This window comes from Salmo salar, chromosome 16, assembly GCF_965601325.2.
Source record: "Salmo salar chromosome 16, fSalSal1, whole genome shotgun sequence".
NCBI classification, from domain to species: domain Eukaryota; kingdom Metazoa; phylum Chordata; class Actinopteri; order Salmoniformes; family Salmonidae; genus Salmo; species Salmo salar.
In genome coordinates this window covers 73,462,286-73,479,601 of record NC_138306.1, presented here as the reverse complement: position 1 = coordinate 73,479,601, position 17,316 = coordinate 73,462,286, and the positions used below count along the sequence as shown (strand labels likewise).

The 17,316-nt window shown below is 45.7% G+C and overlaps 2 protein-coding genes across 2 annotated transcripts; one reads left to right on the top strand and one right to left on the bottom strand.

Annotated features, from left to right (window-relative positions):
* The first annotated feature begins 1,276 nt into the window (after positions 1–1,276).
* On the top strand, positions 1,277–4,040 carry d2hgdh (D-2-hydroxyglutarate dehydrogenase). Its single transcript, XM_082962892.1, is given in 7 exon segments — positions 1,277–1,605; positions 1,703–1,871; positions 2,065–2,208; positions 2,328–2,470; positions 2,605–2,770; positions 2,975–3,008; positions 3,010–4,040. Coding segments are annotated over 7 exon segments (996 nt in total). The 5' UTR covers positions 1,277–1,482; the 3' UTR covers positions 3,227–4,040.
* A 2,811-nt stretch (positions 4,041–6,851) lies between these two features.
* On the bottom strand, positions 6,852–16,734 carry acvr1l (activin A receptor, type 1 like). Its single transcript, XM_014150433.3, has 11 exons — positions 16,590–16,734; positions 12,521–12,591; positions 11,904–11,974; positions 11,555–11,809; positions 11,241–11,452; positions 11,050–11,149; positions 10,715–10,861; positions 9,047–9,322; positions 8,649–8,846; positions 8,374–8,504; positions 6,852–8,178 (listed from the first exon to the last, which is right to left on the bottom strand). The coding sequence occupies exons 3-11, from the start codon at positions 11,959–11,961 to the stop codon at positions 8,047–8,049; spliced, it is 1,509 nt and encodes a 502-aa protein (XP_014005908.1). The 5' UTR covers positions 11,962–11,974; positions 12,521–12,591; positions 16,590–16,734; the 3' UTR covers positions 6,852–8,046.
* Positions 16,735–17,316: the final 582 nt, after the last annotated feature.

Genomic DNA, 17,316 nt, shown 5'->3' with positions numbered 1-17,316 from the left:
ACTAGTATCCCTCCCCATCCACTCGAGGCATCCGCTCTCTCCCCAGCCATGGCTGGTCTCCTCCACAGAAGGTTGCGTCTGAGGACTGCTCTCAGGTGGCTGAGTCCCCTCAGCACTGCCTCACCTCCAGCCCTGGTCAGAACTTTACCCCCAGGCTTCAGCAGCGGCCTGCTCCAGACACCCAGGCCCGGGTCTTGTGGTGTCCACTGTCAGGAGCTCCATGCTGGGGGAGAGAGACCCACCCCGTCCCCCGCAGCTGCCCCAGAGAGGAGGCCTTTCTCCAGTGTAACTCCAGAGGACTTGGCCTTCTCCAGCAAGATAATACCAGGCAGGACCATCACTGACCCAGATATACTGGGGACCAGTATTGTGGACTGGCTCAAGTCCGTGAGAGGTGAGAGAGAAAGAAAGGGAGGGAGAGAGTGAGTGGGTGAGAGAAACAAATAGTACAAACAAATATGAAAATGTGTGCACTCATTACTGTAAGTCGCTGTGGATAAGAGTGTCTGCTAAATAACTAAAGTGTAGAAAGATAGGTCAGAGGAGGGAGATTGTGGAGGAAAGAGCTTGCTATCTTTGTCTCCTCTGTAGGGTTGTTAGGAACTGTTTATGTACTTCTTATTGTTGTATTGAGTTGATGTGTTGATCTCCTCTCTCTGTCTGTGCAGGTTTCAGTGAGGTTCTGCTGAGGCCCCAGACTACAGAGGAAGTTTCTCAGATCCTTGGGTATTATTCTCCAGTCTTCTAGTGTATGAAGCCAGGTTTCCTCTACTGTTGTAGTGTTACATGACTGGTAGCAGGCAGTGTACCTGTGTTCTAATGTTGTGTTGTGTTTCTCCTGTAGGTACTGTAACAGTCGTAACCTGGCAGTGAGTCCTCAGGGTGGTAACACAGGGCTGGTGGGAGGCAGTGTTCCTGTCTATGATGAGATCATCCTCTCTACCGCTCTCATGAACATCGTCCTCAACTTCGACTCTGTCTCCGGTCAGTATCGTCTGTAACTCTAGGGTTTCTGTCAGTATTCATTAGTCAGTTACACGTCAAATTTCCTGTTCCAATTCTCAAAGTTTTGCCCTAGTGTTTTACAGTCCAATCCAGTTGAGCCTCTCTCTCTCTCTCTCTCTCTCTCTCTCTCTCTCTCTCTCTCTCTCTCTCTCTCTCTCTCTCCCTCTCTCCCTCTCTCCCTCTCTCCCTCTCTCCCTCTCCCCCCCCCCCCCCCCCCCCGCTAGGTATTCTGTCGTGCCTCTCCCGCTTGGTATTCTGTCGTGCCTCTCCCGCTTGGTATTCTGCCGTGCCTCTCCCGCTAGGTATTCTGCCGTGCCTCTCCCGCTAGGTATTCTGTCGTGCCTCTCCCGCTAGGTATTCTGTCGTGCCTCTCCCGCTAGGTATTCTGTCGTGCCTCTCCCGCTTGGTATTCTGTCGTGCCAAACAGGTTGTGTGTTGGAGAGCCTGTCTCTTTTCCTAGAGGACAGGGACAACATCATGCCTCTGGACCTGGGGGCAAAGGGAAGCTGCCATATAGGAGGCAACGTAGCCACTAACGCTGGAGGGCTGAGGCTGCTACGCTATGGATCCCTACGAGGGACAGTATTAGGACTGGAGGTGGTCAGTAGGGGAGGGGGGAGATAGGGGGCTATGCCTGTTGAAATTCAACTAACTATAAAGGACAGCACCAATACTCTGTGTGTGTATTTGTGTGTAGGTGCTAGCAGACGGAAGGGTCCTGGACTACCTAGCCACCCTGAGGAAGGACAACACAGGATATGACCTCAAACAGCTGTTCATCGGGTCAGAGGGCACGCTGGGGGTCATATCCGCGGTAACCATCCTGTGTCCACGGAAACCTAAAGCCGTCAACGTGGCCTTCCTGGGTAGGTGTTACCTGATCTCATGACCCCTCCTGACCTTGTAACTGGTGATCATCACATATGCATCCTCCTTTTGACTTATTTATATTTTTACAGACTCTCACGCTGTCTAATATATGATGCATGTGATGTGTTTCTTCTGTGAGATGATTGTCATGACAATTTATTGTGATGATATGGTCGTGTGTGTGTCCAGGCTGTGAGAGTTTTGAGCAGCTGCTGCAGACCTTCCAGCTGTGTAGAGGCATGCTGGGAGAGATCCTCTCAGCCTTTGAGTTCCTGGACAGAGAGTGTATGAGACTACTGAACACACACCTCAAACTGGCTAACCCCATCACAGGTACACACACACACATTTTGTAATGCTTTTGAACTGAACGTTCTAGTAATTGTTAGTTTGACTAATTCTAACTCTGATTGGTTCAAAGCCACTTATCTATTTCCTGCTTTGTTCTGCAGATTGTCCGTTCTACATCGTCATAGAAACGTCCGGCTCTAACCCCACCCACGATGAGGAGAAGTTGCACCAGTTTCTGGAGGAGGCCATGACATCATCCCAGGTTATCGACGGGACCGTAGCAACGGAGGAGGCCAAAATCAAGGTGACTTTCATTTATGGATATGTTGATATCAAACTGACAAATAGAAGAGAATCATTCAAAAGAATGATAAAACATTGGAGGATGCAAGACATGTTGCCTCATTCAGTTTTCTGTGTGTTCCTGTGTGTGTTTAGGCTCTCTGGTCATTGCGCGAGCGGGTAACAGAGGCTTTAACTCATGATGGTTTCACATATAAATACGACATCTCACTTCCTGTGGAACGGATCTACCAGCTGTTCACAGATATGAGAGAACACCTGAGAGACAGGGCCAAGAGTGTGGTGGGATACGGACACGTTGGTAAGACTGTGTGTGTGTGTGTGTGTGTGTGTGTGTGTGTGTGTGTGTGTGTGTGTGTGTGTGTGTGTGTGTGTGTGTGTGTGTGTGTGTGTGTGTGTGTGTGTGTGTGTGTGTGTGTGTGTGTGTGTGTGTGTGTGTGTGTGTGACTGTCTAACCGTGTGTGTGTGTATGCCTGACTCTGCGTGTGTCCTCTCCTCCCACCAGGTGATGGTAACCTCCACCTGAACATCACCTCTCCTACCAAAGACCCTGACCTCCATTGAACCCTTTGTCTATGAGTGGACGGCCCGTTTCCAGGGCAGCATCAGCGCAGAGCATGGCCTGGGCCTGAAGAAGAGGAACTATATTTACTACAGTAAAGCCAGCCTGGCTGTCGCTCTGATGGGGAAAATTAAGACCATGTTAGACCCCAAAGGCATTCTCCCTTATAAGACCCTGCCGGACGACCTGCTATGACCATATTGCTCCTTACCTGATTAACTTAATTCACCCTAACACCTGACCTGACCTTGACTCAAGTCTCATAAGACACTACCAGATGACCTTTCACCCTGCACGACCGTACCCGATGAACTCAATTAACCCTGACCCAAACCCCCCTCCAGACTCCTGACCACCTCCACTCCAGACTCCAGGGCCCAGGTTCGCAAAACCTTCTTAAGAAGAAATGTCTTACTTGTTTTGCATAAGAAGTGTTTTGTGGATCTGGGCCCAGGACTCTGGTAGGGTGTTATTGTTGTGTAAAGGTACTGTAAGGCTTGTCTAGGCTAGGATTCAATCTGATCGCGCTTTGTCGGCAGTGCACGTTTAAAGGCAATATTTACGAGTTCAGAGACCACATTCACAGTATACCCTGCATATGTCTGCTCAATCGGAAATTACCTTTAAGTGGTGCATTGTCCAAATCCGCGATCGGATTGAATCCCGGCCCTAGTGAATTACCTCTGATACTCAACTCTAACCTGCACTGATGAGGCCCTAGTAGACCTGTCTGATTAGGGGGCTAACCGTGGCCATAGTTCTCTCATAGTACAAGTGTCTGATCAACTTCTAATGTAAGCATCATCTGTATCATCTGCGTAAATTCATTGTAAATAGAGCTGATTATATATTTTTTTACCTAATCAATTTGTTATTTACCACCAGAAATGAAGACAGCAGATGGTGTTTGGTAACAGTGCAGATATTGTTTTATTACATGTAAAAAACAAAAAATGTACAGCAACAAAATAAGCTCATTTTGTGAATGAATACGGAATCTCTAAAACTAGATGTACGGCTGGTTCTTTTTATGTCAATAATTGTGCATGCTCATTTCCCAAAAGGGACCCATAGATGCCCAATTCCCAACTGACCCCTAACCCCTACACTATATACTGGTGTAGGTCTGAAAGGATTGCAGCGGTATAAACAATATGGTGGTAGCTCCACCTTGCCCTCTGATGTTAAAAGCTCAGTGGAGTTTTTCTTTTTCGATCTTGTTCTGAGGGGAGAATAAATGTGATTGGTTGGATATAGGCAGAGTTTGCAGCAACAGGTGAATGTCAAATAAAGAAAGGCTTGTTAGGTGGTAAAACATGTTTTATTTAACCTTTATTTAAAAGGGCGGCAGGTAGTTTAGTGGTTAGAGCGTTGATCTTCCACACTACGGAATTAATCCAGCCCTTATTCGGAGGGCAGCTAACAAATGTGATTGGTTATGTTAAAGCAATAAATATGAATGGGGTTAGAAAACTGGAAGGTTGCTAGGTCGAATCCCTGAGCTGACAAGGTACAAATCTGTCGTGTGCCCCTGAACAAGGCAGTTAACCCACTGTTCCTAGGCCGTCATTGTAAATAAGAATTTGTTCTTAACTGACTTGCCTAGTTAATTAAAGGTTAAATAAAACATTTTAAAAAATGTAACTAGGCAACTCAGTTAGGAATAAATTCTTATTTACAATGACGGCCCACCCGGCCGGTCTGTGGTGGCGCCTCTAGCACTGAGATGCCGTGCGGTAGAGGGTGTACAAAATTAGTTTCGACACACAAGGTCACTAGTTCGAATCCCAGTGTGGTTTCAGTTCTCTAACCCAACATACGTAACCAATCACATTCCCAAATCTACTGTCATTCTGACAAACAGCTTTATATATGTGCGGTAAAAAGACTGGTGCCTCCCACCTAGTGGCTCAATGGACTAGGTACAGGGACCAGAAGGTCACCTTCTGATCTTGTTGATGCCCTGATGTTCAAATCTCTGTGTGGATGTTTTCTAACCCCATTCATATTTATTGCTTTAACGTAACCAATCACATTTGTTAGCTGCCCTCCGAATAAGGGCTGGATTAATTCCGTATTGTGGAAGATCTGCGTTAAAATGTAACGGTAATTTCCGATTGAGCCGACATATGCAGCGTTTACCGCATTGTCTTACTTCGGATAGGGAGACGATTCGGCATGCACTGATATTGGTTGAGGGACGAGCGTCGCCGAGGAGGGACATCATCTGACGTGAGACAATGGCGTTTACAGTGAATACAGTCTCCGAGAACTCAGGAACGTTGCCTTTCAATTTCAATCGCGCTATAACATGGATCTTCCTCGATACGGATCTAATCCAGCCCCTAGAAATACACCAATCTGCCCTTAAAACACGTTTTCTCTGTTGACCTCGAGTAGGTAGAAGTTGCCTGATACAGGGTTTGATATGTCATCCCCGTAGTGGTTAAGGTTAGGATGTGGGTAGTATGGTAATCTGATTATAGATCTGTGGTTAGGGGAAACTTCTACCCGGAACCTTAATTGAGCGACACCTGGTTATCTTCAGTACCAGTGTGAAAACAGATCACCTTACAGCTCTGAGTCTTATCGGGGAATCAACTTTAAAAACCTTGCTACTAGTACAACCCTATTACAAAGATATGTATTTTCCAGACACTGTTCCTTACATATTTAAGGTCAGGATTCAATCCAATCAAAGCAGTTACACCACCGACCCCCAAAACAAGCAATGTGTTTTTCAGCTAACCAGGCTACTGCGGATCGGATTTAATCCTGGCCTTTTCCTGTAAAACATTCTCTCAAAAGGAACAAGTCTGTTTCCTAGGCATTGGCGATCCTGTCCACTAATCCCGATCAAGTAAGGTCCTGGGGTGAGCAGAATCATTAGGGGCACGCGATTAAACTTGCCTGACACTCCGGCAGTGCCAATTCCAGACATAAGCGGTCACTTGGGGCCTATGGATCCCCCCCAGAAAATGAACTCAGTTTATTGAGAGTAAGAATAGTAGAATATACCAGCTGCAATTTAAACATGTGATTGTGCAACAGCAGTTTCTCTTATGTCAGTCACTCAGTTAACCATGTCAGCTAACAATGTTTAGATTGGTAGCTAGTCTAGCCAGCTACCTAAATTTGCAGTAATCATGGCCAAATACTGAGGGCACATGCCCATGGTCCCTGACCTCCAAGGGGGCCCCATTGATTTTGTTAGTCATTCTCACTCAAATATCATATTAACATGACATGTCATTTCAATGTGTAGAATTACAGGAAATTAGCTTAATAACTGTGAAAATTATTTGTTAATGTTTACGTTTTTTCTCTGCCCCAAAACTTCTGAGGTTCAATGCAGCCGTTTTTATGTCCATATCAAATCATTTCTGGGGAACATTTAAGGCCTACTATGGGATTTTTGCAACAAGCCCCCTTTTTTTTGTCATTTAGCAGACACTCTTATCTAGAGCGACTTACAGTAGTGAGTGCATACAATTTCATACCTTTTCTACTTCCCCAAGTCAGATGAACTCGTGGATACCATTTGTCTCTACGTGCAGTTTGAAGGAAGTTATTAACTAGCGTTAGCGCAATTGCTAACTAGAGTTAGCACATGCTAGTAGATAGCTTAGACTAGTTAGCATTGGCTCACGAGACTACCTCCAACTGACTTCATACAGGATGCAGAGACATACAAATGGTATCCAGTTCTGGGGAAAGAGATAAAGGGCTTCATTGCTAAAATACAGAAGTATCCCTTTAAGTACCTGTGATTGTTTTCAATTAAAATAGTCAAAAATAGAAATTACTCTTGCTAAGAAGCTAAGGCAAAAAACTTTACTAGCACTGTCTGGGAGTGGAAAACTAAAAATGTTATTGGCAGAGAGGTTTGGAACTCTTTCTTATTGGTCTATTAACTAATTTACCACATGGTGATGTCACCATGGAAGGCCGAAACTTCCTCCCACCAAAATAGGCCGAAATTCCAAACAGCTACTACACTAAAAGGGCATTATCATCATGTTCACAGTATTATTCCAACCTCATACTGTGGAAATATATATAACACAGTAAAATCACATTAAAAAAAAAAAAAAACACTCTCTCCGCCGTAAAGAGGGGGCCCACTAAAATGTTTTGTCACGAGGTGGGGGGCCCCACAACCAAATCTGGCTTAGGGCTTCAAAGGCTAGAGCTGGCCCTGCACTCTGGGTAGGCAGAGTTTTTAGCTTTTGAAACCAGTCAATTGGCCCTAAGGTGAAAACTCTGCCAACATGGCGCGGGTGTGAGCTAAATCAAGAGCACTGGGTGGAATTCTACAAAGCATACAACACTGAATCAGTATGCGGTTCCTATATTTATAACTGTAATGCATTCACAGCTCACAATTCAAAGCATGTGGAGGCATGTCTCCTGACTTCCTTTGTAAATACACAATGTCTTACTCGCCAAAAAAACTGCATTTACATGGGTACATAAAGTTTCCTTGTAATGTAATCAGTTTTCCCTTACCAAGACCAACTCCCAAACTCCTAGTCATAACATTACAAATCATCATAGTCCCACCCTACACATAAAGCACATTACATCAATATTTTACTATAGAGTTCACAACCATAGCGTTCATTCGATCCTATTGGCTCTGTTCCTGTGTAACTGAACTCAAGATTGTGTGTGTGTTCGTTAATGTGTGTACCTACATTGGAATACACATTTGAGTGTCTGAGTAGAGCAACATAATATCATTGGCTGAACATTGAAACGACAAATGGGCAGAAGTGCGTGTGTGTAGAGGGTCTGAGCCCCAGCCTTGACCCGTGCAGCGTGCACAAGCCTTTAAAACAGGGTACGGCAACACCATCTCACACTGAGTGACCAGCTAGTTCAGTTCAGCATTCAGCCAATAAGGAAAACAACATTCATGTTCAGTAGCAGCAGCTGTGTCCATCTGATCTGGCATCTCCACTCCCCTGCCTTCTTTCTATCTCTCCTCTGGCAGTCGTCCTCCTTTCCTGTCCTCACGACTTCTTTCCTTTCTCCAGGGAGCTATGGATCTTGTTCAGGGTCTTTTTGATGCGCAGGGCTGTGAGGCGAGCCGAGGGGTTCTGGTACCAACACTCCTTCATCAGTTTCACCAGGGCAGACAGGGTCTAGAGAGAGAGAGAGGGGAACAGAGAAAGAGGAGAGGGGGAGAGATGGAGAGGGTCATTGTAAGTTGATATACAAGAAGACAGGGTTTGAAACACAGAAACCTGAGAACAGATTACCTTAATTTAGTGTTACCGTTAAGGTCATGGTACCAGTGTGTGTGGTCATTTAACGGTAAAAGTAGTGGTCACACTCACAGGGTCGGAGAACCAACGGTTGGGGATGAACGGTCGTTGTTGTTCCACACACACCACCTTCCTCATGTCCTCAAAGCTGGGGTCGTTAGGCACCTGGTCATAGAACGGAGGCTTGTACTCCTCCACAATACCTGATCACAGGGGTAAGAGGACATCTAGTGTTAGGGTCAAGGGTTACAGGGGCTAGGTGAAGGAAAGGGGACGAGGAGAGGAAGCCACTTGACGTCAGAGGTTCCTGAACTATTTAAGGTAATAAAAACATTATTAGTCCTCACCGTTGCTGTAGGTTCTACTAGCGATCTCCCACAGCACCAGACCGAAGGCCCAGATGTCCACTCTCTTATAGGCATCAAAACAGTCTGTCTGGATGGACTCATCCAACACCTCAGGAGCCATGTAGCGCTTGGTGCCCACCTTGGGGTTGTTTCCTACATCCAGCTGGTTGTCTGACTGGGAGTGGGTTACCGCCAGGCCTGTAGGGAATAGGGAAAGAGGAGAGAAACTGGTCAGTACTGGCACAAAATGGCTACTCTGTGTGACTGTGGGTGCCCTGTTTTTTTTCTTATATGGCTCTGCGTCTATCAATCTCTGACATTTCTTTCACACTGGATTTAAGTACCGAAGCTAATTAGTAGCATGTAAAGACAGACACTCAGACACACACACTACTGACCCAGATCAGCTATACAACAGTGTAGATCCTTGGTCACCAGTATATTCTTGCTCTTCAGGTCTCGGTGAGCGATGGCCGGCTTCCCCTCGGTGCCGAAGATCTCCGTGTGCAGGTGCACCAAACCGCACGCCACCGACGTCGCCATCGCTAGGCCCTCCCCCGTCTCCACGGGAACCCTCTGGAGGTAGTCGTAGAGCGAGCCGTTGTCATGGTAATGTGTGATAAGCCAGAGCTGGGTGCTGGAGTTGCGAGACGTCATATCTGACGCCATGAAGCCTGGAAGGAAACGGAGAGGTCAAATATCTTAACTAATAACTATTATTTTAATATTACCATCAGGGTTCTCCCCAGGAATTTTTAACAAGGTGCTGCTGAGTACAGCGGGAGATTTCTGAACACCTGTAATGGTCTACAGGGCATTCAGAAAGTATTCCGACCCCTTGACCTTTTCCACATTTTGTTACGTTACAGCCTTATTCTAAATTGGATGAAACTATTTTTTCCCCCTCAATCTACACACAAGAACCCGATGGTCACTCTGACAGAGCTCCAGAGTTCCTCTGTGGAAATGGGAGAATCCTCCAGAAGGTCAACCATCTCTGCAGCACTCCACCACTCAGTCCGTTATGGTAGAGTGGCCAGATGGAAGCCACTCCTCAGTAAAAGGCACACGACAGCCCACTTGGAGTTTGCCAAAAGGCACCTAAAAGAGTCTGACCATGAGAAACAAGATAATCTGGTCTGATGAAACCAAGACTGAACTCTTGGCCTGAATGCCAAGCGTCACGTCTGGAGGAAACCTGGCACCATCCTTACAGTGAACCACGGTGGTGGCATGTGGGGATGTTTTTCAGTGGCAGGGACTAGGAGACTCGTCAGAATTGAGGGAAAGATGAACGGAGCAAAGTACAGAGATCCTTGATGAAAATCTGCTCAGGACCTTAGACTGGGGGGGGGGGCGAAGGTTCACCTTCCAACAGGACAACGACCCTAAGCACACAGCCAAGACAACGCAGGAATGGCTTTGGAACAAGTCTCTGAATGTCCTTGAGTGGCCCAGCTAGAGCCCGGACTTGAACCGGATCGAACATCTCTGGAGAGAACTGAAAATAGCTGTGCAGGAACGCTCCCTATCCAACCTGACAGAGCTTGAGAGGATCTGCAGAGAAGAATGGGAGAAACTCCCCAAATACAGGTGTGCCAAGCTTGTAGCATCATACCCAAGAAGACTCGAGGCTGTAATCGCTGCCAACGGTGCTTCAACAAAGTACTGAGTAAAGGGCCTGAAAACTTATGTAAACGTGATATTTCATATTTTTTTCCCGTGCAAACATTTCTACAAACCTGTTTTTGCTTCGTCATTATGGGGTAGTGTGTGTAGATTGAGGGGGAAAAAACGATTTAATCCATTTTAGAATAAGGCTGTAAAGTAACAATGTTGAAAAGTTCAAGGGGTCTGAATACTTTCCGAAGGCACTGTATATGATCACACCACCGCTCTTACATTCTTAGCGGAGAACCCTGACCATTATTAAATATGATTTGAATATTACCATTTCATATCATAACATTGTTCAATATGCTGTTGTGCGCTTGTGTCCAATATAGCGTGTGGGAGCTGGATGTGGGAGCTGGATGTGGGTTAGAGAGCGAGATGCTCCTACTCACCCAGTATGTTCTCGTGTCTCAGTAGCACTGTGTTGTAGATCTCAGTCTCTCTGAACCATGACCTCTCGTCTCGGGAGGAGAAGATCTTCACAGCCACGTTCTCCCCCTGCCACTGACCCCTCCAGACCTCTCCATAACGCCCCTTACCTAAAGACATGGGGAGAGACACCTCATTCGTTACAAAACCCCTGTTTACATTTCTACTATATGTGTTTGTCTGTTATATGTGTTGTGATTCTATGTACCTACACACTCCAGCAGGCTGATCTAATTGTTGCCTTTCTACGTACCTACACACTCCATCAGGCTGATCTAATTGTTGTGTTTCTACACACCTACACACTCCATCAGGCTGATCTGTCTGGCCACAGTTCTCTGGACCAGGAAAGGCAGGCCTGAACCACTGCCTGACGTACAGGAGTGGTCCAACAGCTCCTAGAGAGAGAAGTGGGGGAGAGACAGAGGTCATCAGGGTTCTCTCTATAAAATATTTGCAAACAAACTCATACAAGTCTTTTCTTCTTACAGCCAGAGTGCTGTCCCCAACATTAGAGGTGATGAGTCCGTCAATCGCATCTTGTTCTGGGTCAAACTCCTGTAGTCTCTGTAGCCTGCCGTGGTGCAGCCTCCTGCAGCCCAACACAGATAGGACTGACAGGAGGGTTAGGATCACTACTGGACCCAATACAAACAGGGCCAGAGTCTCCACACGATACCTCACAGGCTCTTCTTCTGGAGCTGGAGGGAGAAAGGCAGAAGACAGAGAGAAAATGCAACATCACTATAACTGGACCCAGCATGCCATGAAATAAGCCAAAGTTTAAGGGGTGCAGTTCCCACCTGTAGTGAGGAGGGGCAGTAGTGAGCTGGCGGTAGCGTTGCGGTTGCACATGAAGCTGGAGCAGCAGAGCAGGGCATGGCTGAGGGAGGAGGCCGTAGAACAGATCAAACGGGTCTTCTCTGATCCCTGCAGGCAGCCCCGTGTTACTACGGCCCCATGGCTACTGACCGCCACCGACGAGTAGCACTGAGAGCCCTCGCACTGGGCGGAGTTGAGGCAGCCGCTGCCCTCACACACACACAGCAACTGGCCATCTAATAGAGAGAGAGAAGAAGGGGAGAGAGTTAACCCATATGCAAAACAAATGGCCATCTGAGAGAGAGAAAGGTAGATATACTTCATGTCTACCTTCGGCCAATGTCTGCAGGGTCTGTAGCAGCAGGAACAGAAAGACACAACGACCCATTTGGTTCACTGCACTGTAGGGGAGAGGGAGACGGTCAGCACTCAGAACTGGTCACAGTCATTTTATTTCCTCTCTTTCAGGGACACAATGTCTTTTGTCTCAACTGATCGATCCTCTGCAGTGTGGGTGAGTGAATTAAACTGGGCTGCAACTCGCAATGTTGACAGGGAAAAATACATAGCTTGTTGTTGTCTTAGGTCTCTTTTGGTAGTGTTGTGGTGTCTCTCTTGTCGTGATGTGTGTTTGGTCCTATATTTTTATTCCCAGCCCCCGTCCCCGCAGGAGGCCTTTTGTCTTTTGGTAGGCCATCATCGTAAAAAAGAATTTGTTCTTAACGGACTTGCCTAGTTAAATAAAGCATTTAAAAATAAACAAATAGCAGAATATAAATGGCAGAATGTAAGATCCACATCAGACCATGGATTGGGTCAATTTAACTTCTATTTAGAGAGGAATTGAAACTGAATTGAAATTGCTACTCACTCTCTGAATAGACTGAATTGCATTGGAACTGACCCAAACCCTGGTCAGATATGGGCTTACTACTAGCAGGTCTTACTTGTAGTGGTCCAGTTGGGATGCTCGGCTGTGCCTTAGGGCTCAGACATAGCCAGTCTGGCCTCTACAAATCTCCGGAGGGGACAGGAGAGAAGCGCAAACAGTAGCAGGATTCAGTTAGACACATTCTCATATCAGGTAGCCATCATACATGCATTACTGCTTATTTTATAGCCGAGTTTCTCAACTGCACAATGTACAGTCGTGGCCAAAAGTTTTGAAAATGACACAAATATTAATTTTCACAAAGTCTGATGCCTCAGTTTGTATGATGGCAATGTGCATATACTCCAGAATGTTATGAAGAGTGATCAGATGAATTGCAATTAATTGCAAAGTCCCTCTTTGCCATGCAAATGAACTGAATCCCCAAAAAACATTTCCACTGCATTTCAGCCCTGCCACAAAAGGACCAGCTGACATCATGTCAGTGATTCTCCCGTTAACACAGGTGTGAGTGTTGACGAGGAAAAGGCTGGAGATCACTCTGTCATGCTGATTGAGTTCGAATAACAGACTGGAAGCTTCAGAAGGAGGATGGTGCTTGGAATCATTGTTCTTCCTCTGTCAACCATGGTTACATGCAAGGAAACACGTGCCGTCATCATTGCTTTGCACAAAAAGGGCTTCACAGGCAAGGATATTGCTGCCAGTAAGATTGCACCTAAATCAACCATTCATCGGATCATCAAGAACTTCAACAAGAGCGGTTCAATTGTTGTGAAGAAGGCTTCAGGGCGCCCAACAAAGTCCAGCAAGCGCCAGGACCGTCTCCTAAAGTTGATTCAGCTGCGGGATCAGGGCACCACCAGTACAGAGCTTGCTCAGGAATGGCAGCAGGCAGGTGTGAGTGCATCTGCACGCACAGTGAGGCAAAGACTTTGAGGATGGCCTGGTGTCAAGAAGGGCAGCAAAGAAGCCACTTCTCTCCAGGAAAAAACATCAGGGACAGACTGATATTCTGCAAAAGGTACAGGGATTGGACTGCTGAGGACTGGGGTAAAGTCATTTTCTCTGATGAATCCCCTTTCCGATTGTTTGGGGCATCCGGAAAAAAGCTTGTCCGGAGAAGACAAGGTGAGCGCTACCATCAGTCCTGTGTCATGCCAACAGTAAAGCATCCTGAGACCATTCATGCGTGGGGTTGCTTCTCAGCCAAGGGAGTGGGCTCACTCACAATTTTACCTAAGAACACAGCCATGAATAAAGAATGGTACCAACACATCCTCCAAGAGCAACTTCTTCCAACCATCCAGGAACAGTTTGGTGATTAACAATGCCAATTCCAGCATGATGGAGCACCTTGCCATAAGGCAAAAGTGATAACTAAGTGGCTCGGGGAACAAAACATCAATATTTTGGGTCCATGGCCAGGAAACTCCCCAGACATAAATCCCATTGAGATCTCGTGGTCAATCCTCAAGAGGCAGGTGGACAAACAAAAACCCACAAATTCTGACAAACTCCAAGCATTGATTATGCAATAATGGGCTGTCATCAGTCAGGATGTGGCCCAGAAGTTAATTGACAGCATGCCAGGGCGGATTGCAGAGGTCTTGAAAAAGAAGGGTCAACACTGCAAATATTGACTCTGCATCATCATCATGTAATTGTCAATAAAAGCCTTTGACACTTATGAAATGCTTGTAATTATACTTCAGTATTCCCTAGAAACATCTGACAAAAATATCTAAAGACACTGAAGCAGCAAACTTTGCGGAAATTAATATTTGTGTCATTCTCAAAACTTTTGGCCACGACCGTACAACACATTAATGATGTGATGTACATCAGTCTAGGAAGTACAAAACCAACACTGTAGTAAAGTTACTGGTTTGACTCATTCAGTCAACCATAAAACACGTATAGCTAGTTAGACAATAACGTTAGCTACCTAGTGAAAATGTTCTCGATAGCTAGTTGGCTAGACATGATTTGTGTCATGCCCTGGAAGGTTTAGCGAAAGCTAACTGGCTAGCAATCAGTCTCCACATGTCTGTTCTCCTCGGCCATCTAGTTAGCTACTGTTCGCTAACGCAGGCAGACAACTTGGCTAGCTAGTTATACCATGGCATTGTTGAATGCACCTTTCTGATTGGCTTGAAGGGCATTCTGGAGCGTGCATTATGTAAGGGATAATCAACGAGTTCTATGGGAAATGATGAACGGTGAAGGTGTGTTCCACGACGCGCTAGAGGAGTGAACTAACCTTCCACAGAGTTGCATTATTTTGAGAACGTATAGAGCCCCGAGTTCATTATCCCTTTCATACCATGGCTATAATTTAACACATTTGCTGCTATAAATGTGTTCAACATCCAGTAGCTAGCTAGTTTACTAGCTAGCTACAGTAGTTGACTTGGTAACCAGACTTGCTAGTTTAGCTATAATAGCAATAAGGCACCTCGGAGGTTTATGGTATATGGCCAATATACCACGGCTAAGAACAGCCCTTAGCCGTGGTATATTGGCCATATACCACCACCACCCCCCCCCCCCAGCCTTATTGCTAAATTATACCATGGCATTGTTGAATACTCTTGAAGGTCATTCTAGAGCGTGCATTATTTCAACTGGATGTTTAACACATTTCTAGCGGCAAATGTGTTAAATTATGACCATGGTATAAAAGGGATAATCAATTCGGGGCTTAATGAGTTCTCTGGAAAATAATGCAACTCCATGGAAGGTGAGTTCCACACCTTCCACGTCGTTCATTATTGAAATTGAGCTCAGGTGCATCCTGTTTCCATTGATCATCCTTGAGATGTTTCTACAACTTGATTGGAGTTCACCTGTGTTAAATTCAATTGATTGGACAAGAGTTGAAAAGGCACGCATCAGTCTATATAAGGTCCCACAGTTGACAGAGCAAAAACCAAGCCATGAGATAAAAAGAATTGTCCGTAGAGTACTAAGCAATCGGGGGAAAAGGGCCTTGGTCAGGGAGGTGACCAAGAACCCGATGGTCACTCTGACAGAGCTCCTCTGTAGCGATGGGAGAACCTTCCAGAAGGACAACCATCTCTGCAGCACATAACCAATCAGGCCTTTATGGTAGAGTGGCCAGATGGGAGCCACTCCTCAGTAAAAAGGCACATGACAGCCCGCTTGGAGTTTGCCAAAAGGCACCTAAAGTATCTCAGACCGTGGGAAACAAGATTCTCTTGTCTGAAACCAAAATGTAACTCTTTAGCCTGAATGCCAAGCGTCAGAGGAAATCTGGCACCATCCCTACGGTGAAGCTTGGTGGTGGCAGCATCATGCGGCGGGGATGTTTTTCAGCAGATCGAGGGAAAGAAGAACATAGCAAAGTACAGAGAGATACTTAATGAAAACCTGCTCCAGAACGCTCAGGACCTCAGACTGGGGCGAAGGTTCACCTTCCAACAGGACAACGATCTTAAGTACACAGCCAAGACAACACAGGAGAGACTTCAGGACAAGTCTCTGAATATCCTTGAGTGGCCAAGCCAGAGCCTGGACTTGAACCCGATCTAACATCTCTGGAGAGACCTGAAAATAGCTGTGAGGCAATGCTCCCCATCCAACCTGACAGAGCTTGAGAGGATCTGCAGAGAAGAATGAGAGAAACTCCCCAAATACAGGTGTGCCAAGCTTGTAGAGTCATAACCAAGAAGACTCGACTAAAATAAAGTACTGAGTAAAGGGTCTGAATACTTATGTAAATGTGATATTTCAGTTTGTATTCTCTATACATTTGCAAAAATCTAAAACCCAGTTTTTCCTTTGGCTTCGTCATTATTGGGTTTTGTGTGTAGATTGGGGGGGTACAATTTAATCAATTTTAGAATAAGGCTGTAACGTAACAAAATGTGGAAAAAGTAAAGGGGTATTGACTTTCCGAATGCACTGTACTATTGTATCAAAACGTCTAGTTAGCCAACGTTTACTTACGGATTTATTAGTTTGCATTTCACTAAAAGCTATTGTAAATTTTAGCTACGCTAACGTTGAACCAGTTTACTTGTTCTAGCTCAGCTTCGTTAGCATGCCCTTAGCTGGCTAGTAGCAGCTAGCTCCCCAAAAGCTTGCGAAATGGTGCTTACCTGGGCTTAATTAACTGATTTAGATAGGGCTACTCCAAATTAGCGTGCTAGTTCAGTTTCTTTTACTGTAAAAAGGCTGAACGAATCGACCACCACCCACAGGCTTCTTGTTGGGTCGTGCAGTTCTAGCGCAACAACATGACGTCACAACGTTCCCATTATAATGCATTGTGGGTTCCCCAGTCCTCCAAACCATTTTGGGGTTCTCCCCAGTACAAAGTTATTTTTGTTTAGGTGATTTTGTACCCAAATCTCATGTAATTCATTGAAGCATTTACAATGAGTCTGTCTGATGTAGCACAAGTCTGCAGGAGGCAGACAGCCAGGTATCTAGACAGGTGAAAGCAAGTTCACTTGGGTAATATTTATTTTTTCTCATTGCCTTGAACTCATTCTCTCAGCTTTCCTGGTCCCTTGACCCCGTCCTTCCCCTTCTGTGTTTACAGAATGCAGATATGAAACACTGTGGACAGGTGGCGAACCAATATGGAGTAACCTTCCCTTTGCCTAGAATGCTCGGTGGACCTTCGCCATAATGCTTAGATCCAGCCTACTTGGATGAGATCTGACAATGGTCAATCACACCTATCATAAGCTCTAGGATGAAGTTTCCTCTAGGTACAAATCTAGGATCAGCTTCCCCTCCCTGATCATAATCATTAGTTGGAATAATGCAAAACTGACCCAAGAACATATTTTAAGGGCAACTTCGCCCTACTCCCATATC